General features: G+C 35.4%; 1 protein-coding gene across 1 annotated transcript in view; it reads left to right on the top strand.

The window, feature by feature from the left end:
* Positions 1–24,610, top strand: part of LOC106080104 (uncharacterized) — a 345,965-nt gene that overhangs the window by 267,342 nt on the left and 54,013 nt on the right. Inside the window, exons 10-19 of the mRNA XM_056028968.1 lie at positions 6,094–6,404; positions 7,191–7,329; positions 9,092–9,241; positions 9,679–9,964; positions 10,932–11,185; positions 12,421–12,566; positions 14,898–15,147; positions 15,950–16,128; positions 19,203–19,356; positions 21,046–21,633. Of these exons, the coding sequence (XP_055884943.1) occupies positions 6,094–6,404; positions 7,191–7,329; positions 9,092–9,241; positions 9,679–9,964; positions 10,932–11,185; positions 12,421–12,566; positions 14,898–15,147; positions 15,950–16,128; positions 19,203–19,356; positions 21,046–21,633 (2,457 nt within the window). The remainder of the gene's footprint in view (positions 1–6,093; positions 6,405–7,190; positions 7,330–9,091; positions 9,242–9,678; positions 9,965–10,931; positions 11,186–12,420; positions 12,567–14,897; positions 15,148–15,949; positions 16,129–19,202; positions 19,357–21,045; positions 21,634–24,610) is intronic.

The raw sequence follows: 24,610 nt of genomic DNA, 5'->3' as shown, positions 1-24,610 counted from the left end.
ACTCGACAATTTGTATAAAGATTTTACTGGCCAAATTATTCGTTTTGGTTTTGATTTGTTTTCTTTCCTCACCGGTTATGTCTACTTCGGGATATAGAGTCTATGAACGACATGGTTTCATTGCAAATGAGACTGACTTCATAGGTGCAATATTACTTCAATGTTTCAACTCATCAAAACTTTAGATTGTTTCATTGTATATGAAATCGTTATTTTTAATTATTTAAAACATGTGGCGGGCCGGACGAAACTTCTTCGCTTCGCTTGCCGTATTTGGCCCGCGGCCCATAGTTTACCCATCACTGGTCTAGCATTGAAAATATTGCAGTGTTTATAATTCAATAAACGCTATGCATTTTTAATTTTGTAATAGCATTTTAATGTTAAAATTATGGGCTCTAAATAATAAGTGAATCAATGAGTCACAGAACTCTAGTACCTCCTTACGTTGGAGGCGCGCAAATATTTGTTTTTATTTCAAAAGGTATATTAAGCCTGGCCATTCGTAGATCTACATACTATTTACTTAGCTAAAAATTAGCTAGTATTTTCAAAACCCATTTGAGTTAAGATATGCACAATAAATTAGATCCAAAAGTCTTATTTCGGTTCAAGCAAGAAATATTTTGTGTAAAATTGATATCGTAAAACTTTTGGACTGCAATTTTGACAAACCTCAAATTATCCAGAAAAGTCCATGAGGATAGGTTTATAATCCAGGTTATGTCCACTAGAAAGAGACCTACATAAATATGGTTGTAAAACATAGTATTAGTTTGTTTGTTTGTATTTAATTAGTATCATTGTAACTTGGTTTGGTTTGGGTTCTTTTCTTGTTTTGTAAACTGACAGTAGACTTTCAGTTCTCCCCTGTCTCTCTCCTTCAGCCCTTTGTACCGCTCTGTCTCTCTCTCTGTCTGTCTCTCTCTCTGTCTCTCTCTCTCTGTCTCTCTCTCTCTCTGTCTCTCTCTCTGTCTCTCTCTCTGTCTCTCTCTCTCTGTCTCTCTCTCTCTCTGTCTCTCTCTCTCTGTCTCTCTCTCTGTCTCTCTCTGTCTCTCTCTCTGTCTCTCTCTCTCTGTCTCTCTCTGTCTCTCTCTCTCTCTCTGTCTCTCTCTCTGTCTCTCTCTCTGTCTCTCTCTGTCTCTCTCTCTCTCTCTCTGTCTCTCTCTCTCTGTCTCTCTCTCTGTCTCTCTCTCTCTCTGTTTCTCTCTCTCTCTGTCTCTCTCTCTGTCTCTCTCTCTCTCTCTGTCTCTCACTCTCTCTCTCTCTCTCTCTCTCTCTCTGTCTCTCTCTCTGTCTCTCTCTGTCGTCTGAAAGCTTAAACCTGTTATTTACAGTCTGACCACAGATTCACCTCCACCAACTGCACAGATTCATTCAATCAATACTGACCCCCTTAATGTTTTCTTCTTTATCGATTACATTGTTTGTATTTTCTAATACTGTCTCAATAATTGCTACTGTGTTAGTTCAATATCACATGCAAACGGCAAAAAAAAAAAAATCACGTTTGACCTAATTGTTATCAGCCAGTTGTTTTCATGAGTTAAGAATCGAAAAACAAATATTCTCGTTTGCAGTTTATTTTAGATAACCAGGTGGTGGTTTTAATAGCTATAAGCTTTGTGCGTGTGTGTGAAATGGATTCCGGGGCTATTTTTTGTAAACAGAAGACTTATGATAAGTTTATATGTTTCTAAACCAATGTTTACCCGAGCAATGCTTCTGAGCCTTACAGTGGCGCTCTGGTGGTCGTTAGAGAAGACTATTAGGCCACTAGAGAAGTAAAAGAACCCCAATGTGGTGAGTAAGGATCGAGTCCATTGGCGGGGATGGAAGAAATCCTTAACAAATATGTCACTATCCACACACCGTTCCTTAAGGGGCCGCAATTTATGGCGGACACCTGCACTGCCGATGTGGTACAGAGAAGGAATATGGAGGAGTTTCTCTTGTGTGCTCGGCCTTTGACCTCGCTTCTAATTCAAGTGTCTTGGGATACGAATCATCGATAAGAAGGATGTAATAATTTTAATCTGCTTGGATCTTTTCAGACAGAAGTTTGTTCCTACAGGCAGATGGAGGCAAGCTTCCATAGGCCTAGAGTTCCAAGAGTCGCGGACTTAACACTTAGGACGAAGTGAAAGAAGAAGAAACCAATATTTAGCTAGAGGGTCCTTATGTGCTCAGCGCAATGACCAGTCGCCTTGACCAATATTTAGCTAGAGGGTCTTATGTGCTCAGCGCAATGACCAGTCGCCTTGACTTTTGCCAGCTCAAGTTACTTTTTCCTATGTGAGCATTAGTCCACACCGCATAGGAATCCCCTACTACTCGAGCTTAAACCCTGGTCCTTTAAATGAGCAGCACAGCCAGCGCGTAACTACTCAGCCAAATCATAATTTCCCAACTTTTCACATCTCTACTATCGGAACATGGCTAGTGTTCATCTAAGTAATGAAAACAATAAATCAATACTCTACACTGGGATAGGACTAGACAAAAAACAACAAAGGCACGACATAACAATGCCTCTATAAATATATCAAAGTTTAAGTCCAGCCTTTCGTAAAGAAATATTGTGACATGCTTGGTGTGGTTTTCACAAAGACCAATTATCTGTATAAAAATACCCCTTTCAGATGATGTAAAAGTAATCTGTTTCTAGAAGCAGATTATCTAAACAGAACTTTGTTTACAAGCAATGTTAAAGGTTAGCGCACTTAGAGACTTTGAAGATAAATAGTAGAATGGAGCTCCCGAAACTATCTAGTTCTCTACAGCAGGACAACCAGCATCTGAATCTATCTTTATCTCAAAACTAACGTAAGTGTCTGGATTTATCTTTATCTCGGAACTAACGTGTCTGAATACATATAAATTACATAAAATGGGAGACTTTGGAATATCTTAATTAGCCGAACACAAATTCTACTTCTAAAAATCCAATCAACCAATATTTGTTTTGTCAAAACTTTTTGATCCAACTATTGATTTTAGTGTGTATTTTGTTTTCTCTTAGATTTCATAGGAGTTACACATCTGGTTAATTCAGATCATACTTTCATTAACACTAACACACAAGACAAACAGGTTAACGCATCCACGTCCAGACCATATACTACTGTTGAGCAGTCAAGGTTATTGAGAAGTTGTATATAGTTCATGATCAAATACACATCTTTCCCCCTAAATATATTCTTTCCTATTATAGCCGAGAGTTTTATAGTCGGCCACTTTTTAGCCTCCACTTTATGTTTCATAACTTACATTGTAAGTTTGCTTGAAACTCTATAATCTAATCAAACAAGATTGCAAAAAGAGTTTGTGTTTTCACACAAACTCAGAGGCCGCCCCAGTCGGAGTCGGATCCCTGTCGGATCCGCCTTTTCGCAAGGAATATTCAAGAAGTGATTTTGTTTTGATTGTCAAAAGTAATAATGTTTCAAAGATTCAATTGGCGTTGTAAAAATGTTTTTTTTTCTGTAAAATGTTTTACATGTTTTGGATGTTCCTTCAAAGTTAAAGATAATTTACTTCCTTATCAAAATCACCCGCTGGACGACGGGGAATGGCAGCGAGCAGGGTATGAAACGGGACAGTTGAGATAATCAGTCCAGTGCGCTAACCGCACGACCAGGCATTGCTGTTAACTTAATAACAAACTAATAGCCTATTATTGATAAAGAGATATATTACACATTACGGCATGACAACTACCGGATATGTACAATATGTCAGACGAGCGATTTTAGATAATTTTTTGGTATTGATTTGTAATTGAAAAAAAAAAAAAGAACAAGGCATCGAACTTGTACTTCGGCAACGTCTGCTTGATGTCCCAGCACAGTTACCAACAGAGCTATTGGCATTTTCATTTAAATGGAACAAGAATAAGGATCTAGATCTACCTAAACTAAACTACTGATTTAGCACTCTTAAGATCTATATCTACTAGATCTAGATCTAAAATATAAATTTGGAATAATGTAGATGTAATTTAGATAAGATTTATGTAAAAATAAAAGGCTAAATAATCTATTAATAGACTGATTGCAATATTAAATTTAAAAATTGTAGATTAGTTTTAGTATTTTATAACATTGCAATATTGATCTAGACATTTGGAAATAGAAATCTACACTTTAAGTCTAGAAATTGAAATTATAGATCTTGATCACGTCTAAATCATGGCTGCCTGGTCTTGCGGTTTGCGCGCTGGACTGTCATTTGGATTTATCGATGGTCACAGGTTCAAACTCTGCCCGCTCCCATCCCCGGTCGTCCTGCGGGAGGTTTGGACTAGGAAGTAAACATCTTCAATTCTGTAGGAACATCCGAAACATGTAAAACAACAAACATTCTAAACTAGACCTAGAAATTCTAGATCTAGAATCTATAATAATTTTAATTAGAATATAAATCTAAATCTGGTTTTAAAAATCTAGCTCTAGTTTTAAAAAATTCTAGATCTAGTGTAAAAAATCTAGATTAGATCTAAATCTAACTATCATGCCTTTTTTAAAATACAAGTCAGATTACGAGGTTTAATAAACATTACTATACCGAGTTGTTTTAGTATTTCATTAGAATTTTTTTTTTATTCCATATTACGTCAAAAGAAAAAAATCTGTTATGTCCCAATGGCCCAGTTAGATTAAAAAATGTCATCAATACGAGCAGGTTGTCGAGGGTTCATAGACATTGGTGCACCGAGTGAGTTCTTTTAGCATTTCATTTAAAGAATTAACTCCATATGACGTCAAAGGAAAAAAATCCACTACGTCACACTGCCTAGTGAGACTAAAAATTTCTTTATCAATACGAGCAGGCTCTCGAGGGTTCATAAACATTGGTGCACCTAGTTATTTTAGCATTTCATTTAAAGAATTAACTACATTTTATATCAAAGAAAAAAATCTAGTACGTCACAATGGGCAAGTTAGACTTAATATATATGTATATATATATATATATATATATATATATATATATATATATATATATATATATATATATATATATATATATATATAAGAATTAAAGACGCATTTTTTATGCGTTTTGTCTGTCAGTCTGTCTGTCCGTCATGTTAATATCCAAAATATAGACTCAAAGCTATTGAAAATCTGATTAAAATTTAACTCCCTTCCGAAACATCGCAATAGTTTTAAGTTTCTATAATAGATTGTTCCGGATGTTTATATATATATATATATATATATATATATATATATATATATATATATATATAAATTATAATGGTTATAAATTAAATGTTTTGCTTTTAGAAAACCAAAAGTAGCCGTTGCACCTAAACTTTTCAAGCTGCATCGCATGGTGAAAAAATATTTTCTATTTCTCTTCTAGTTTTTGAGATCTTAGTGTGACAGTCGGACAGATGGAAATTTTGCACAAACCTAATAGCGGTTTTTCCCCATACGGTGGCCGCTAAAAATCTACTCAACTCGATTACATTTTATGGAAGCACATGTGAAGCCAGTTAATTTAAACTCCTGTAATCATGCCTCATATCAAAATTCTTTTCAAATGTTTCAGGAACAGAAAATTTTGAGAATTTCTCATAACCTTTAGATATAAGGATCTATTTGTTTTAATAATCTTTGTCTCGAATGTGCGCGAGTTTGTGGTCTAAAATTATGGGAGGTAATTATGCTTTAGACAAAAAAAAAAGACTTCTAATTGTCTCTTGGTCTTTGTATCAGAGGATGTAATTACATAGAATATTTGAACTCAAAATGGATTCTTTTTAGATTTCGTCTTTTCTAGGTACAGTATAAGATGTTTGTAAACACTATACCTTGTATACCTTTTGATGCAAAACGTAACACTTACGACTGATCTTACACACATCTATTAGACCGGAATCATTATTATATATCTCGTAGAGTTTAAAAACATCTATACTTTAGACTAATTCAAACTTTTTGGTTTGACTGAGTATCTTGACCTATTGAATAGTTTTACTAATTAGGAAGACATATCTATATATGCCAATGAAACATATGCTTGCTGTTACGAAATAGAAAAGATTTGTCTTTCACTTAACACATTGATATTATGTGTTGGTAGCTCCAGCAGTTGATTGTTAATGGAGACTTGCCTTGCTCCAAGGAAGAGGCCGCTACTCTTGCTGGCATTCAACTGCACATTGAAGAAGCCTGGCCAGAGACAGACGAAGAGGAGGAAGAAGATCTGGGCGCCGAGACGCCCAACCATCAGAACAACAATTGCGGCAGCCCCACCAACGGCCTCGCTGGAGGGGATGACGGGACAGCTGAGCAGACGAGATGTTTTCGCCTCAACACGGAGACAGAGAAACTTGAAAACTTGAAGCACAAAAAGGAACTCATTCGTTCCCGGCGGGCTCATCGCATAACAAGGTAAGAAACATTGTCAAGTTGGCAACAGTCGACTGTGTTTAGAAACATTGTCAAGTTGGCAACAGTCGACTGTGTTTAGAAACACTGTCAAGTAGGTGATGATGATTTCCTGTCACTAATACAACGGAATCTGGTCAGTGATGTTTACGCTGATTTACAAGTAGTTTTGTTTATTGAATACATTCAAATCTAAATTTTATTCTTTTGAGATTCTGTTACACCAAATTATTTTTTTTTATATGTGCATAAATATATCTAATGATTTAGTGATTCTGTCAATGGCTACAAGTGACCTAAACAATGTAGAGCAATATGCTAAACGAAAGGCGTGGAAGCCGAGTAATAGAGCACATCGCTTTCAAGGGAAGTTGATAACCGTATAGCCAGGGCCAGTAGCGCTTTTGAACCTATAGTCTATATGGATCTGAGACATGGGTACTAAAGAGAAAGCAACTTAGAATTTCTCAAGGATTTCACAAAAAATGATTGCGCGTCATCATGGACATACGGTGACAAGCTCGCACTACAACCTCTACAAAATGTTCACTCTAATCTTCAGTAGTCCACTAGTAAAACAACTTTTTCCCCCATATTATGCCAGACAATTTCTTATGGAATATATATATATATACTGCAATTAGCTATAGATTTAAAAAAGAAAACCACTACAAGTAAGATTGTCATTTAATGACATCGCGTATGTCAGTGATAATGCCACTTACAGTCATCATGTATGTCTGTGCTCATGTCATCTTAATCATTACGTGTGTCATTACATTTATACAGCACTCGACGAAGTACCAAACTGGCCCGAAGTCTACTATGTACCAGCGACAATGAGGGGAGACCAAGAGAGGAGCTCGACCTCAGCCGCTACCTACCACCCCATTACACCACATCAAAGAAAGTTCGAGAACTAATCGAGGTACTAACAACTTTCGAGCAATTGACTAAAAATATGAAGAAAAAAACTGACCTCCCCTACTACCCCACTTTTCGAGCCAATCAGAAGTAGACGGCAACATTCTTGGCCGTCTGGGTAAAGAATCCAGCTTCCGGTGGCTGGTTACCTGCCCCTGGCTACGACCGTTAGAAAAAAAAAACCTTTATTGTTCTTTCCTTGAGTATGATGATCGCCCTTGGTCGTATGGTGGCGCTAACCACTGGACTGATGAAGTATTAAATAACCTGCTCTGTGTTAACGAGATCTTTCAGGTGCTCGCTCTTTTTTTTTCCTTCCATCTTCTTTCTTTCGTTTGCTTTTTGTATTCTTCTTTTTCTTTTTGCTTTCTTTCTTTTCTTGCTTTCTTCCTTTTTTTTCTTTCTTTTTATTCTTTCTTTCTCTTCTCTATTTCTCTCTTTTTTTTTTATTAGTACTATTCTTTCTTTTTCTTTTCAATTTCTATTTTCTGTTTCCTTTGTTTCATTCTGTCCTTTCTTTTTTTTTCTTTACAAAGCTTATATGAACTCACTCTGTCCGATTGTCTGTATGGTAAAAGGTTTGTGCACGTTAGTTCTCCCACACCCAATCTCGGATCAAGCTGAAATTTTGCATACTTATTTCTTTTACTTGACAAAACAATAATACATTTTAAAAAATAGGTAATCAACTATTGGTAATCAACTATTTTGTTTGGTATCGAACAAGGGAAAGAAATTGTACATGACTGATGTGGTGTATAAGTTGAATTAGCCCCCTTTATACTTTGTAGGTGGTCGCTTTAAAGTTTGAAGCTAACAGAAGATAACAATAAGACCTTCTATGCTCAGAAGCGCTGTGTTGGCTTGAGGAGACTTGAGCCTCAGAGTTCGAATTCAGGTCTTTCAACTTTGTTTAATAAAAATAAATGCATTTAAAAAGCGCCTTGGTAACATTCAAGAGGATACTCCTTCTTTCTCCCACTTCCCAACTTCTCCCAACTGGTCCAGAGACAAGGGATAGGATCATAGCGTAGTGAGACAAGTGATAGGATCATAGCGTAGTGAGACAAGTGATAGGATCATAGCGTAGTGAGACAAGTGATAGGATCATAGCGTAGTGAGACAAGTGATAGGATCATAGCGTAATGGGAAAGCTAAAAGCATGAAATTGCGCTAAACAAAATATTTCTAATAGCACAGATTTATTATTGTTAGTCTAGATCTATTACAAATTTAATGACATAACTGATCCAAACTGATCGATAAGACTAGTGGAGTTAGTTCCCTTTTCAGCCCTTACGATCTCTGGGGCAGATGATGTTAAGGTCATCCGTTTCTATGGCCAACTGTTAATGAGCCAGCACATCGACTTAACGCCTTTATTTCCCCCAGCTAAAGTCAGATGCCCATTTGAGTTGGGTGGGCTCTGGGGCGCCATAAACAGTCCCGAAATTCAAAATCCCAGTCTTCACCGAGATTCGAAACCAGGACTTCAGCCACCACGCACCAATTGATACATCTACGCTCAATATGTACTTTTTAATTTTTTTTTAAATATATTTTTTTGTTTGTTACTTTTTTTTTCTATTATAATTAGTGCTTACCTTTTCTTTCTTTCTTTCTATTCCGTGATTAGAGTAATAGTGTCATAGTAACCAATATGTTCAATCATTGATCTAGTATTATTCTTTAAAACGTTTAACCTACTTTCAACTAATGAATAAATCTGTGCTCCAATCAACAATTATTCACATCCCCGGATGCAGGATAAACAAAAGAAGCTGTGGCACACACCTTATTACGAGAACGAGGTCAAACTCAAACAGCTTTACATCAAAATCTGTAAAAATCTGCCATCCTACGGCTGTAAACTGTTTCAAGTGAAAGAAATCCTGCGTGGCAATACACAGAAAAAGGTAATTCTTGTTCTTGATAATGTCTTAAACGATTGTAGGCTTATATATTTACTAGCCGGATATGACCCGCAGCCTGCAGGCCTTTGTTTGTGTATTACTAATCTACTGGTTTGAATTTAGATCTGTTAAACATGAAGAATGTTCCCTTCATTATATTTTTTTTTATTTAGCAACGAAAATAAAAGTACAGTGTAAAATTGGTTTTACTCGTTCACCCTACATATTTATCTTAAATATAAAATACTGTGAAAACGGGTTTACCCGATTAGTTAAAAAGTTTCGTTTTTTAAAAGAGATACAAATAGGTATTTTTTTGTCAATTTTTAGGGTCCTTTGGTAGTGGTGGAGACATTAAACATACACTGCGGTCTCCGCCATGATCTAAGGAAAATTTATGCCAAGTTTTATCAAGAATGGTCGACTCTTTTTTTTTCTAGGTTGCTCGTCTGTTGGCGATATCCAATGAAAAGATAATGCTCTTGGATACAAAAACTCATCTGCCAGCTAAAATGCAACAGCTGAAAGATATGGATGATTGGTTGTCGGGTACCGGGAAGGCACACGACAGTTTAGTTCTTGAGTTCAGGGGCACAAAAGCCTGGACCCTGGCCATGCCATCAGTCGAATGTCTCAAGTCTGTTACAGCAGCAATATGGGAAGCGTTAGACATGGATGGTCGATTTTTAAACAACGGAGCTCTTCAAAGAGAGAGTTTTGAATTCGGTTAGTTTTTTTTTAATTAGTGTCATTATTACATTTTTATAAATCTTACCTTAGTCCTTTATTATCAAGATTAATTAAATTATGATTAAATTATTTTAAACTAACTGTGAACAAATTAAAATATATATATATATATAAAAATATAAGATGCTATATTTTTCAGGATTCAATAAAAACTCTAATTGTTATGATTACTGTTACAAACCTTTAGCTGGAAAATAAGTTTTTAGAATATTTTTGGCTTTATTTCCGAGAGAATGTAAGCTCAATGACACTAACATTGAAACAGGAAATTCACGAACAAACATCAACACAATTTGTGATTACTATTATTATACATAGGAATTACTTTCCCAAAGCTTTGACCAACTCACACCCCCCCCCCCCTACAAAGTATGTCCCCGTTATTTCTTCCACTGCTCAGTCTCGGATCAAATGGAAATTTTGGTGAATATTTATTGCCCTTAATTGAATTAACCAGTTAGTTAATTAAATAGTGGTCATTAAGTAATGTTTTTTTATAGGAAAAGAACATAAATTTTACAATATTGAGAGATATGTTTGTAAATGTCCAGTTTCATTCCCTTATGTAAGCTTTTTTAAGGCTTTATTTTTTGCTTGTTGCATCCTAAAAATTAAATTTAAAACCTAAAAGGTGTCTTCAATTCACAAACTGGTTTATTAACGTAACCCATCTGTTTCAACATTATTTCCTTGTAGATGCAAACACAACGAATCGCTTGCCGTTGAATCATATTACAAGAAAATGATCATAAAAACATTGAAGTTAATCATAAAAAAAAACAAAATCAGACTTAAATAGTAAAGAGAGGGAGTGAGGAAATTTGAGACGAAAGAGAGAAGAGGGAGGGAAAAGTCGAAGTTGATATTTTAAATAAATTTTTGAGGAAATTCTCTTGTTACAAATGTCTGTGACGTGTGAACCTATCGGCCTCTTGTTTTACAGACTACCAAAGGAAACAGCTGACAGCTCGCCCAGAGCTCGAGCCAGTAAGTCAGTACACAGAGGAACTGGAAAGGCTGAGAAAGATGTTGCACTTTCCAGAGGAAGTCGCCATGATGCTGACCTCCACAGAGCACAAACTTTTCTGCAGTGTCCCGCCCCAGCACTATGTTCGTCACGTGACCATGGAGCTGTCCAGGCCTCTGTTGCAGAAGACACAAATGTCGGTGGAGCAGCTGATACAGAGGTTTAATGAAGTAATTGCTTTTTATTTTGTCTGGTCACCATGCCCCATGAAATTTGTTAATTATAGAGCTCCAATCCAATCATTAGCTGACCTATATTGGTTATCATAAAGTATTATTTGGCATGTGTTTCATGGCCTTATTTAGGTAGGTTCATTAACTGCCTAATCATTCGAATTAGTTTTCTTTCTTTGAACTAGTACGGGGTACTTGTTGAATAGTAGTTACAGACAGATTATCCAACTTATCCCTGTAATATCACTAATACAAAAACTTGAACAGAGTTAGAAAACTTAAAAAAAAAAAAAACTTGTCTCTATTGAACAAATTAATGAAACTATCAATCTCAGTTTTGAAACGTTTGAAAACACACATGAAATTACTGGATTACGACTCCATTTTAAACTGCTGTTTGGTGTCTCACCATTCACCACTGCTTATATCCACCAGACACTAGACATACATACAGACAGACACTCTAAAACTCTGATATGTTGTTCATATATTTTCCAACCACAGTTTCTGTGTCCACTACTCTGAAATCACAAAAAAAGGTTTGAGGGTGGGGCTAATTAACAAACTTCGCTTGACTAGCTTACTGATGCTGTTCATGTCCTAAAGAAGAGTTACTTTCTTAATTCATTTATCGAGTCAGCGCCTGCAGCATGTAAACACAGAAACTCACTCTGGTGTCATGTTCATACAAAAGATAGGAAAAGAGCACTCTGAACATGCGGTAGTCACAGAGAGACGCGCAATACAGAAATAATGATATCAATCAATAATAAATACAGCTAGACTATGTCCAACGATAAATGTAATTATTAATAAGTATGCTACTTTGAAAGAGTTATGTTTAATTGTGGTACTTTTATTGAGAAGGAGGTGGATGACTAATAAATCAAATGATGTCTAAACCGAGAGGTCTTGGTAAAAATTGTGATTTTGCATTTCGGGTATTTAGGACCCCCGAGTCCACCCATCTATAATAAGTACCTGACATTAGTTGGTAGAGTAAATGCTGTTGGTTGGTCATAGTGATGGCCACTTGACTTACCCTTTACCCTTTGACCCCAGAAACATGACCTATCCACCATCTGCCCTATAGATTGCAATGTTTGAAAGGTGTACTAATTTTACTTTTACTTTGAGGTAATGTTACCCTCGCTCAATGAAACTAGTGCTTTCATAATAAACATTTAGAGCACGAACTGCAAATTCACTTTTTTTTTGTCTTCTGTGACTAGGTGAGTTCTTGGATCACTCAGCTCATTGTAACTCAGGCTACTCACGATGACCGCAAGGCTGTGCTGTCATGCATACTCAGGCTAGCTGTGTACTGCTGGGTTCTGGGAAACTTTAACTCAGCTGTGGAGATTTTGTGTGGCTTAAGGTGAGCCATATATATGAGCTTTCATACCGTCCTTTGTACGTTCTATGTGGGTTAAATGTAAGTTATATATTTATTTATAAATTAAATACAAGTTATATGTGAGTTGTAAAATCTAAATGGATTTTATGTGACTATCACATATATTATTATACATAAAATTGTTTTAAATAGAGAGAAAGAGATCAATCGCAACATCAATTCTTTGCAAATATATTGCTCGTTGAAACTTGTTGGTTGTGAAATTCTTTCAATGCACGTAAAACCTTCTAATTGGGATTCTTATGGTCAAATGCAACCATAATGTCATTGTCCTTGTCTTTATCTTTGCAGAAGGTGATTTAATCTTATAATAGCTTTTCAACAATAGCATTAATTTCTGACCTTAAAATTAGAACAATTAATCAAAGGGAAAGAATCGGGAATTGTTTTGTTGCCTTATGATGTTAGTTATACCTCCGATCCTAATATGTAGCATAAGAAGCAAAAGTCGTTTATTAAATGAATTTCACTTCCTACATCGGTTACCAAGATAATTAGTGATCTTTAAAACTTAAGCGCGATAGTGTTTTCTACTTCACATAAAAGTTTGTAGTTCAATAATTGACTGTCTCTGATCAGCGTCGTATCTTTAAAAAGAGGTGACGAAATGGACAACACTCATGGATTCTATAAGTTACTCAGCCATCGTCAATCTAAGACTTAACATTATGATAACATTCAACTATATTTATACAGGGCTACAGTTTTAAATTCTTGCATTATCCTCATATATTACAGTCAGCACAAGGAAATATAGAAATTTACAATTTACAGCCATTTATACATTTATGTCGCTGGATATGACTCTATAATACAGGAAATTCACATTATGTTTCAATCTGTTTAATGCCAAGGGTTTAATACTTAACGCCGCTGTGTTTTGCATAAAGAGCTGACATTTTAATTGTCACTTACTAATTGCGGTGCCTAATTTAATGGAGGCTTGCGATGTCTCTCTTCAATTTTTTTTACAATAACACCTATTACTATTATTATTACTATTACATTAACATTTATTATGCAACATGCATAGGAAACTATTCAAACACTATAATCGCCAGTGGCTTAATTAAAGCTGCGTCAATCGTACGAAGCACTAAATATGTTAACCCTTTAAGTCCTACATCTTTAAACAACCTATTACAAGAGTCATAAACTGATAGTGATATGCTTAATGTAAATTGCGGGGGCACTGACAGGTGATGGGACCAATTTGGAGCAATCGGTCAAATCGACCTAAGGCCGGCCTTGTGTCAATATGGTATATGTCAAGTTTTTATTTATGTAGTAGAGAATTTAAAAGGCTACCATTTGATTTAAGACATGATTGAATCAATGTCACTTTAGTCTTGTTGACATGACTTGGGACATTGAATTACTAATGAAACTTTCTTCCTTTAAGTAGCAGGAAGATTCTCCAAATAGATTCTAAGGAGGAGTAAACAACTGGAGGTCGCGGCCGAAAATTGAACAAACTTTTGAGGTTTTAGAAAACTTAAGTTTGAGGTCATTTAGTTTTCATTAGTGCTGTTTTTTTTTAATGATAAAAAACAATTAGTAAAAAAAATATGAAAAAAGAAAATTTTAAAACAGTTTAAAAAATTAGAAATTCCTCTTGTGTATGTCTTTTATTAACATGCTTTATTTAGTCATTTCTGTAGCTAATGATGGTTTAGTAGTATCTATATTAATATTGTAGAACAGAATAAAACTTTAAAAAGTCATGAATTCATTTCTTTTTTTTTTCGATTGTTTGAAAAGCGAAGATCTATGCATCGAAAGAAGTAGACCTCTGGTTAACCAGATGGAAGTTCACTCAATTTTAAGTCATTATCAAAGAAATATGTATACTTTATAAAGTCTATTGGTTGATATACTGATTAGAAAAGCGTCTATATTACTTAAACACAGCTAACATCTCTTGAAGAACTATTTTATGAATGATGCCTTTCCAAAATATATTTTTAAAAAAGCGCCAAAGATAATGTGCACCCATTACACCACAGTTAGACCAGATCTGGACGAAGTGGTCGGCTCCCCTACATTATGGCTAGAACAGAAAGATTGAAACGCACCTTTATTTCACCTACAGTCAGAGTGTTTCATTGTCATTTGTCCTGATTCATAAAGTGCTGATTGTGTGTGTGTTTGTCCTGTGTAAATGCTGTTTTTGTATTTGCATCTGTATTGTTATTGGTATAGTGGTAGTGCTGAGTCCAACTGAATATCCATGTGTTTGGACCAATCAAATGATCTTATCTTTCATGAAATAAAAATGTATCCTTCCAACAGGTCTGAGAAACTGAAACCGTTTTGGTTGTCCATCGAAGACGAAGATTTATCCACCTTACATTCCTTATCAGACATGATACTGACCAGAGACCTGTCTCCCGAGTACAAAGAATCAATCAACAGGGCGCTGGACATTCCAGAGTGTAAGGTGGTGCCATTCTTTGGCTCGTTTCTGAGAGAGCTGAAAAGTATCTTTGTGGGCGTGCCCAGTATCATCGTGCTGCCCAGTGAGGAGAACCATTCACTGGAGGTTGGTCCGGAGTCGATTTGTGTGTACTGTCATTCGTTTAAGTTTCAAGGGTTTGATCATTCAAATAACTTGCTCTTTATAAGATAAGATAAGATAAGTTAGTCATTTCTATTCAAAGTTAAAGTTTAATGGGGTGGGTCAAGTAGGGTTCACTCTTATTTTGATTCTTAATGGCGATGTCTTCGATTCCGAAGATTTAGGATGAGGGCAGTGATTCACATGACTGCGCAAACCCATTCGCGGCCTTTATATTTCCCCGTACTGTTGGTGGGGGGGGGGGGGGGAGGGGACACCTCATTTACACCGTCCTTCTTTAAGATCGCATTCGGTCGTCTCCCATGCGAGATAAAAGTGTCCGACCCAGAGCAGCTGTCGAATGGTAATTAGTGCTTCTATACTGTCCACATCGCTCTCCAGCAGCACAAAGTTATTTGTCATGTAATGTTTCGATTTTTTCACAACTGCTAACCGCCTTCATTCTCTCTAAAAGTATCTGCCAATAAAAAAACAGATAATAGATTCTCTCAGTAAGAACGCTATTAGGATATATAACATTAGAGAAAATACACATTTGTTCATTTTTTAAAAATCTTTCATTTGTTGTTTTTTTCTTCCCTGAATACAAATGTTTAAGTCATGCGTGAGCCGGGAATACCTTTTAGTTTTGTTTATGACTCCTACTAAATAAAATCTTATATCAAGCCTTCACTCAGTTTGTAGTTTATACAAGAGACGATCCATTGACGACCAGGTCATACACTACTCAGGTTTTGAACTCAATCCATGTGGTTGTCGTCTACAGTTTGTGTCTGATTACAACGGCGAAGATCGCTTTATGACCAGGATAGGCGTGGGTGGTCTCATCAACCTGGACAAACTCAGGCAGGCCCACCTGGTCCTTGGAGATATACACCTGTTTCAGTACCATGGCAACAAGGCGAGCGGAATCACTAGCAGCAACCAAGACGATGCTGTCAGCAGGTAATAATGACCCTAACCCCTGACCCTGACATCTGGGTCAAGCAAACAAAGTCTGTTTAAATATTGAGCTCATGAGTAGAAATCAGAGGCCTAACTATTAGAGAGCTATCAAAATGTAAACTAGTGGAGTTACTTTTAGTGTTGTAGACTCTGTAAATCTAAATAAGCAATAGTAATTAAAATATTCAATAAAATACCGTAATAATTGGGTGGACATCTTCATGCATATTTTCAAGACAGATTTGCTTTTACGACCTCGTTTAATTCAATGTCTTTTATATTCTCTTTTCAAAACATATTTGTGGAGTTTGAGAGAACATTGGGCACCATTGAGACTGTCAAATCTGATAGAATGAATTCACCAGTTACAGTATATACGATAGCATGGATTCTCTAGTCACAGTCGAGTGTAACATTTCTTGAGTTTACAGTTAGCATTGTCATAATTATCACCGACTTATTAACATTTGGTGCTTTTGATTGTTAGCTAAAGCAAGTAATTAGGCATACAGAATTTGAAATACAAGCTAGTTTTAGTTAAAAAATCAAACCTAATAAATTAAATAAATATGCCTATGATACTGTACAGGAAAATCTCTTTTTTAAAGTTGTCTTATAGAGTAAAATATGTTAAATAATCCTCTGACATCTCGCGCTATTTTCCTTGACAAAACTCGTTGACTAGCACATAAGTCTTCCTGCGTGCGTTGAGCACAAAGAGAAATAATTCACGAACAAAGAAAGTCCCTTGTGTCTGGAAGTGTTTGTTTTCTACGATCTGATTCACTGGTGTGGACTATTTGTTTACCACATTTATGTGACATTGACATTATCATTGTTACTTTCATTGTATAATGCTTGATGGAGTTGATGTTATCTTTTCAAGATCTAAGTCTTCCTTACGCCTAGAATATTAACATACATACATTCACATTATGTATAATATTAATAATAATAATAATATAAATAATAAAAATTATGATATTCTATAATATAATTATTAGTAATAATAATCCTTCTTAATCTGGAGAGTATTTAGTTTACAAATGTTCAATACGAATACCAAAACATTGGAGCAAATTATACGACAGTATACAAAATACACGCTCATAATACAGTTTCACTTAAACATTATATGTCGGGTCACATCATTAAAAACAATAAGATAAGGTTAGGAATAGGACAATACAAAGGGGGGGGGGGACGTAGGGTGTAGAGAGGTCCCTGCCTAATTGTGAAAAGTGGACATATTTTATTTGAATTTTTTTTTTTTTACAGCCAACAAATAATATAGTTTTGACTAGCTGAGTATTGCATACTTTTTTGTTGTTTTTCGCTACTATAATATTACTGTATACCTTTTGTTGTATTTAAGCTAGAATATTACTGTAGACTTTTGTTGTTGTTGTTTTTTTTACAAAGAACATGCAACGAGAAGCTACTTCTTTCTACATCTTCCCCTGCTTAAGTTACGCCCCTGCTTAAAACAATGTCTTTTTTTGTCTAAATGGATGCACTACAGACGTCTGAAAGGATATTATAACAGTTGTCTAAATATCTCTAGGAAATGTATAGTTACGTAACAAGGAGTCCAAGACTCAAGCAGCATTGAGTTTTACACGTGAACAAAACGTGTCAGTTGGCAGCCCCCCCCCCGCCCCCCAACTCCTTTCAAAAGTCAGTTGAGGAAACCTGCCAACTTTCTTGCGACTTGTCAAACTTGTACTTTATGACACATCCGGGACCACGAGCCAATGGTGGCTCTCGCTGATCAAATATTGAAATGAACTCTCGAAATATTTCACATTACTTGTTTGTTTCACTGTTTGTTTCACTGTTTGTTTGTTTGTTTGTTTGTGTACATTTAGCTACAATGTTGTCTAACTTCGTTTCATTTTGATATGACACACGATGATGACATTTCAGTCGACTTGGAACTAAAGGGAGCAAGATGACTGGGAAAACTAAAGCTATTACATCTGTCTTATAAGAAGAACAAAGAACCGGCTGTCAGATTAGATTGCTAGGCATCTCGCTAAAACAAGAATTTCATTCCTTATAGTGAAGGGTCTACGTTAACTTAGTAGTACTGTATTCTATCATGTTGTAGGCCTATAGCAGGACAAATATTTTATAGATATAACTTGACAAGGGATCAATGAAAGAAATAGAAAATAATATTTCAATTGATTTGTTTCAAAAAAAAGGTGTCGTTCTTTTAAGAATCATTTTCAATTAAAGAGCTCTAACGCATATAGAATAATGCTATCTTGTGGAAGAATTACAAGTTAGGCAAAGGTATACTTGAAAACGAGACACTGGTCTGGGGCGTGCCTCTATAACAACTTCAATCATATAAGCCTAATAATAATATCGAAATGCTAGCTTTCAATAATATTACCTGTTTTGAAAAATTTGAATGGCTTCATCTCAATATAGATTTCAAATACTTTTTAAACTGTCAGTGTATTTTTAATGCATATTGTTGTGGGCGGTCGTTGAATTGTAGCACCAAACTTCTCGTAGACAACTAAACTGTTATAGGCGTATTATATCTTAACTTGTAAAACTTGAAATAAATCGAATAGCTTCTTTGTGAACAAAACTAAATAGAACTTTTATTACAATATTGACAAATTCAACTTGAGATGAAATGAACTAGATGTAGTAGACTTGAGTGGTAATATAAAAATGGTTTTGGAGTCGCGTCTCTTCTACACCAGACAGTTTTGGAGTCGCGTCTCTTCTACACCAGACAGTTGATACAAATACCATTTATCTTGCATCATTCACATTTCCCACCGTCACCATAGAAACACACACACACACACACACTATAACACGTATGAAAAAATATACTTTAAAATATAGAAAATGTATTGTGTTTTGGGCGTAAGACAAAAAAAAAGGTTACCATTGGAAATTGTTTTAAATTGTATTATGTAGAAAAGCTGTCTACACATTCTAACTATTCTTTTTTTTTTTTTTTTTGTGGAAAATAAACATTCAAGCACATCTGTAGAATAATTATGAACCAGATCTTTGAGACATTCTTTTTTCTGTTTTGGTCTCAGCTCTAGCCTGGAAGCTAGGCCAACTCCTGACGACAGTGATAGCGACTACGACCTTGATCTTGATAGCTACCAGCCAGTCAAACCACTGACCTGTGAGCATGATGTGATGGTCTTGACTCCTAGACTTCTCCAAGTCGATCTACAGACACTACAGGTAGCCCTTTTACTACAGTAGGCACAGAATCAACAGAACACAGTCAGGGCCTAGCAGTTTTCACACAGAAAAAGGAAAGCCAAAAAAATCAAAATCTTTCCTTTAACTAATTACTTGGTTTCTCATTGCTACGTATCAGTGAAATGAACAGTATCACATTGACGTCTGCTAAGCGATGCTTTTTAGAGGATGGGTGGACATGAGTGGTTTAGGGACTTACTTCCAAGCCAAAGGTCATGAGTTTGAAACATGACAGAGGTCAACAGTTTTTTTTCCTCTGAGTGTCCACCCTGTTCTAATGGATGGGTCTACATCGCGTCGTATGTTGAAATTAGGGGCGGTCATTGTTGTAATGACCACAAAAATACTTCCAATGTCTTGTGGGAAGCGTGGTCGAGAGGCCAAGTACGCTTGAGCTTGGCTTGTCTTCGCTACCTATGAATGGGGGCTCGAGGCAGCAAGGAAAACCTCTCCCAGATACCCTCTCCCACTGGTCCACAAATGAGATTGGACCATACCGCTCTGAGCATGCTATAAGCATGAAAGTAGCGCTAGATAAAAAGCCATATTTATTTCATTTTAAACCTTTTGATTTTTTTCTTACACCCTAACGGTTTGGTTTTGTCCATCATTGTCCACGAGTTTGACCTCGCTAAAACTGTATTCTTTCTGTTGAGGTGACCGTGGACGTACCCTCTGGTAAACAAAACATCTGTTTATAAGCTTCAAGGACAAACTGAATTAATTATTATTTTACACATAACGTTACTGGACGAATCCCAGTACAGTTCATTGGAAACACAGCAGACAGGAAGTGGCTCTGTCTGTATAATACTCCACAAGATAATAATTGTTCATCCCATCATGCCTTTCGGCACAATGAAACAAAGTGACTTTCCTAATTCCTCCAGGGGCCCATGAAATAATACGCAGTTATATTTCTATATTTAGATCATTGGCGCCCGTGTCCGGTTAGCTATTCAACAACATAATGTAGCTCTAGAAGTCATTCTGTATGACATGTATTTTCTCTTTCAAATTTATCAAACAAGTGAAGCTAAATTGTATGCTTTATACTAATTTTTTGTTAATTCTCCCATAATAAAGGAAGAAATATTCTCTCACGCCAATAGTATTGCTGAAGTAACTGAATTTGTCTTTACTGTTTCACCTTCACCTATCCTTAAGTTGGGGCACCACACGAGATTTGTCAACCGTTTTTCTCCATTCCGTTCTGTCCTTAGCCTTATCTTTGTCCTTTTCGTCTAAAAATCTTATTTAAAAAAATTAAGCTTTATTATCATTACAATGAATGTTAATAGAGCTGTGTTCAACTTGGAAGTAATAGATGCTGATATATTAAAGGTTGAGTAAAAAGTCTATTGCTTAAAGATTTGTCACAATTATGAAAAGATAATTGAAAACATCACAAAGAACGATTATATAATTATAATAAAGTGTTGTTTTATTTTAGTTTTAGTTGTTTATTTTAGTATGAGTTGTTTTAGTTTAGTTTTAGTTGTTTATTTTAGTATGAGTTGTTTTATTTCAATATAAGTTGTTTATTTTAGTATAAATTGTTTTATTTAGTACAAGTTGTTTTATTTAGTATAAGTTGTTTTATTTAGTATAAGTTACTTATTTTAGTATGAGTTGTTTATTTTGGTATTTTTTGTATATTTTGTTTAGATCTTGAACCACGGTACGACCATGATACAATGGGATGAAGACGCTGGAAGATCTTCTATGTGTGTCCTCCGACTAGAGGCTGATAACGCCACTGTCACTTGGTGCCGGCCCGGGTGGAGCGCCCTCCGAGGGGTAACCTCGCCTCCCGATTTCATCTTTCACTCTGATCGCTTCCATTCCTCCCTGCACGTCCTCTGCGCCCGCTACGGCGGCGGGAGCGACGACAACTTCAACTCTCTCGAGGAGGGCTTCCTGGATGTAATGAACATTAAAGAAGTTTACCTTGGCGACGAGTCCGTGGACCTGGCTGGCATCTGCAAACGTCACGGCCTGGAAACGTCAGAGTCGGAGCCTAAATGTATCACCATCGTGCACGGTAACTGCATGTCGGCCAACCACAAGCAGTGTTTCATTGGACCTAAAGGGGTAACGGGCGCATGGTACCAGGGACTGTGTCGTCTGAAGGCAGCAGCTGGAAAACTAAGGCAGCAAATGGATAAAAGGATATTGTGGTTAAAGCAGCAGTACCTTCAGCTGTACTATGAAGGAGAGAAATGTCAAGGACCTACTCCTGCTGAGGCTATTAAGGTAAAGCTTGTATAAAATAACACTTAGTCTATTATTTGTGTAAGTGTCATGACTACATCTACTAGCTGTACTTTTATCCTGGGTTTTGAGTTACTTGATTAAACTGTGTATCACGTTTAAGATTCAAATATATAGGTTTGAAATAGAGTCTCTGAAAGTGTGTCTGTAAGAACGTACACCATAGACCTACCATTGGAATGCTTATTAACTGTCTTCTGATCTAATCGGATTAGGACAACATTGTAAGATTAAACGCTAGTTGAGAAAAAGTAAAATTTGAATAGAAACTATGTCGAGGATAATTGCTTTCATCTTTTTCTCAAGTGTTAACGAGCTGAAAACATTTCTATTTTGTTTCGATAAGGGCTCAAGTATTCTCAGAATGAGATAGGAGTGCAAAAAAATCTTATAGTACAACTAAAAACTATAAATAGATTTAGACTATACTGAAAAATAAAAAAACAACAGTCTGTCGGCTTCTGGTTACCAGACTTCTTCCTTTTGAAATCTTTTTCTTTTCTAATATGGGTTCCTAGAATTAGAATATATTTTATAAAAATCTCTCTCTCCTTATCAATCAATCAGCCCATCAATCAATCTGTATGTCTATCTATCTAACTATCTATCTATCTATCAATCTATCTATCTATCTATCTATCTATCTATCTATCTATCTATCAATCTCTCTCTCTCTCTATCTCTCTCTCTCTCTCTCTCTCTCTCTCTCTCTCTCTCTATCTATCTATCTATCTATCTATCTATCTATCTATCTATCTATCTATATATCTATCTATCTATATATCTGTCTGTCTGTCTATCTATCAATCTGTCTGTCCATATATATATATTCTATATATATATATATATATATATATATATATATATATATATATATATATATATATATATATATATATATATATACAGGGCTTTTTTCTGTCTGTCTGTCTATCTATCAATCTGTCTGTCCATATATATATATTCTATATATTATATATATATATATATATACAGGGCTTTTTTGAAAAAAAAAACAACTTTTCTTGTATTTTAACGTATATTATTAATCTTTAGTAGTTAAAAGCTAGACAATCAACTACTTAGTACCGGCACCTAACCACTGAGTACCGGCACTTTTTTACAAAAAAAGCACTACTGTATATATATTTAATATTACAGTGCTTGTTTGTGACAGTACACACAAATGTGGGGAAAAATTATTACTATTCTTGTATTTTAACGTTAATTGTTAATTTATTAGTAGTTAAAAGTTAGGTAATCCATCACTGAGTATCAGCACCTCTTTTTTATTACATATATATATGTCACTCTGTCCATCTATACACAAACACATACCTTTTGTCTATCTCTTATATTTGTATCTCTACCAGCTTTCTATTTGGTCTTCTCTTCATATAGATTTTTTCACCTTTTGTTTTTCTTTCTGACCTAATTCACTTATGTCCTATCTCAGCACTACTCCTAAAATCTCACCTTTTAAAATTATATATTTTCTTGAGTAATGGTATTTATTGTATATAAGCTATTTTGTAAGGTGCTTGTTTAAAAAAATGAATTACAGCAGAACTCTTTTTACCAAATTTTACTTTTCTTACTTGGTAAACACTGCCCTGATTTACTGTGTGTAGTCCATGATTTTGTAAAGTAGTGTTTTGTTTTGTTTGTTTTTTGTTGTTGTTTTTTCAGACAAATCGTCATAGGTTTAGAACGTCTGTTATATAAAACAAAAACTAATATTGCTAATGATTGTTTGTGTTAAGGCTTCCACGAAGTTCAAATGAAAGGAAAGTTTGGTTGAAAAGAAACATTTGTTTGATTTCTTTCTGAAGTTTCTTGCGTAGGCTTCGAGCTTCTTTGTATCTGTCAGTTTGTGTGTCTGTCAGTCTGCGTGTCTTGCGTCGAGCTCCTAAATAGTTTGTTGGTTGTCAGTCTTGAGTACAAGTAAAAGCTGATGTCTTGGCATTGGTTTGTTACATTGATATTTTAAAATATTCTAGGGGCACACACGTGACTTAGTAAGTAGCCCTGCTTTATAACATTTAGATTTTTAAAAAATGTATTTACTAGAAGTTTGGGGGGGGGGAGGGGTAATCGTTGTGTTCATAGATTGATATAACGAGTTCTTACTTTGAATACTCCTCAAATTACCAGGAAGTGTTCTACAGATGTTTGACAACATTTTCTAACTAGAGCGTGGGGTGGGGGGGGGTGGATAGTACTATAAACCAAAAGTTTTGGCTGGTTTTACTGGTTCTTAGTGTACATAATGGCATATGTTCTATTGGTTTCAATTTTAGATTAGTCATTTAGGTGACAATATGCATCCTCTTTTGACTTGGCAGAATTTAAGTCATTGGTAAACATGCTTGACTAGATGCATGACGCGAACAACGTAATCATCTTCTTTTTTTTTTTTAAAGTAACATCTGTATTTAACTAATTTTTGTTTAATTTATTTTTTTATTTATTTATGTCTTAATGAAAAATTGTGCAAAGTTTTAACTTGATCCGAGAATGGGAAAAGGGAGAAAAACATTTTAAAACTTTTTACCAGACTGACAGACAGAAAGAGTTGATATAAGCTTTGTAAAAAACAAATATCGATTTAATCAATGCAATTTTTAGAAAGATGATGGTGTTCTATTATTTCTCATTATTGCAATACAAGGAGTCTTTCCAGTGAGCTTTGTACAGTCCAGTTCTTCTAATACACAGTCCAGCTCATGATTACTCCATTAGACTGATCGCAAAATGTTTGTGTACATCTATGTATTTATTCAACTCTTTACTGAATACAAGGAAACAGTTGAGTCGAGTACCGGATTTCCCGCTATGACCGTCTTCAAAATAAAAGACTAGTGCAAAATTTAATTTTAAGCTAATTATATTTTAAGAGATAATCACTGACGACTGACGTATCTAGAAACTACATCACTTTTAAAATCTGACTTAATTA

Source organism: Biomphalaria glabrata, chromosome 1, assembly GCF_947242115.1.
Source record: "Biomphalaria glabrata chromosome 1, xgBioGlab47.1, whole genome shotgun sequence".
Lineage (NCBI taxonomy): Eukaryota > Metazoa > Mollusca > Gastropoda > Planorbidae > Biomphalaria > Biomphalaria glabrata.
Note: the sequence above shows the minus strand (reverse complement) of the source record. Positions and strands in the feature narration are given on the sequence as shown.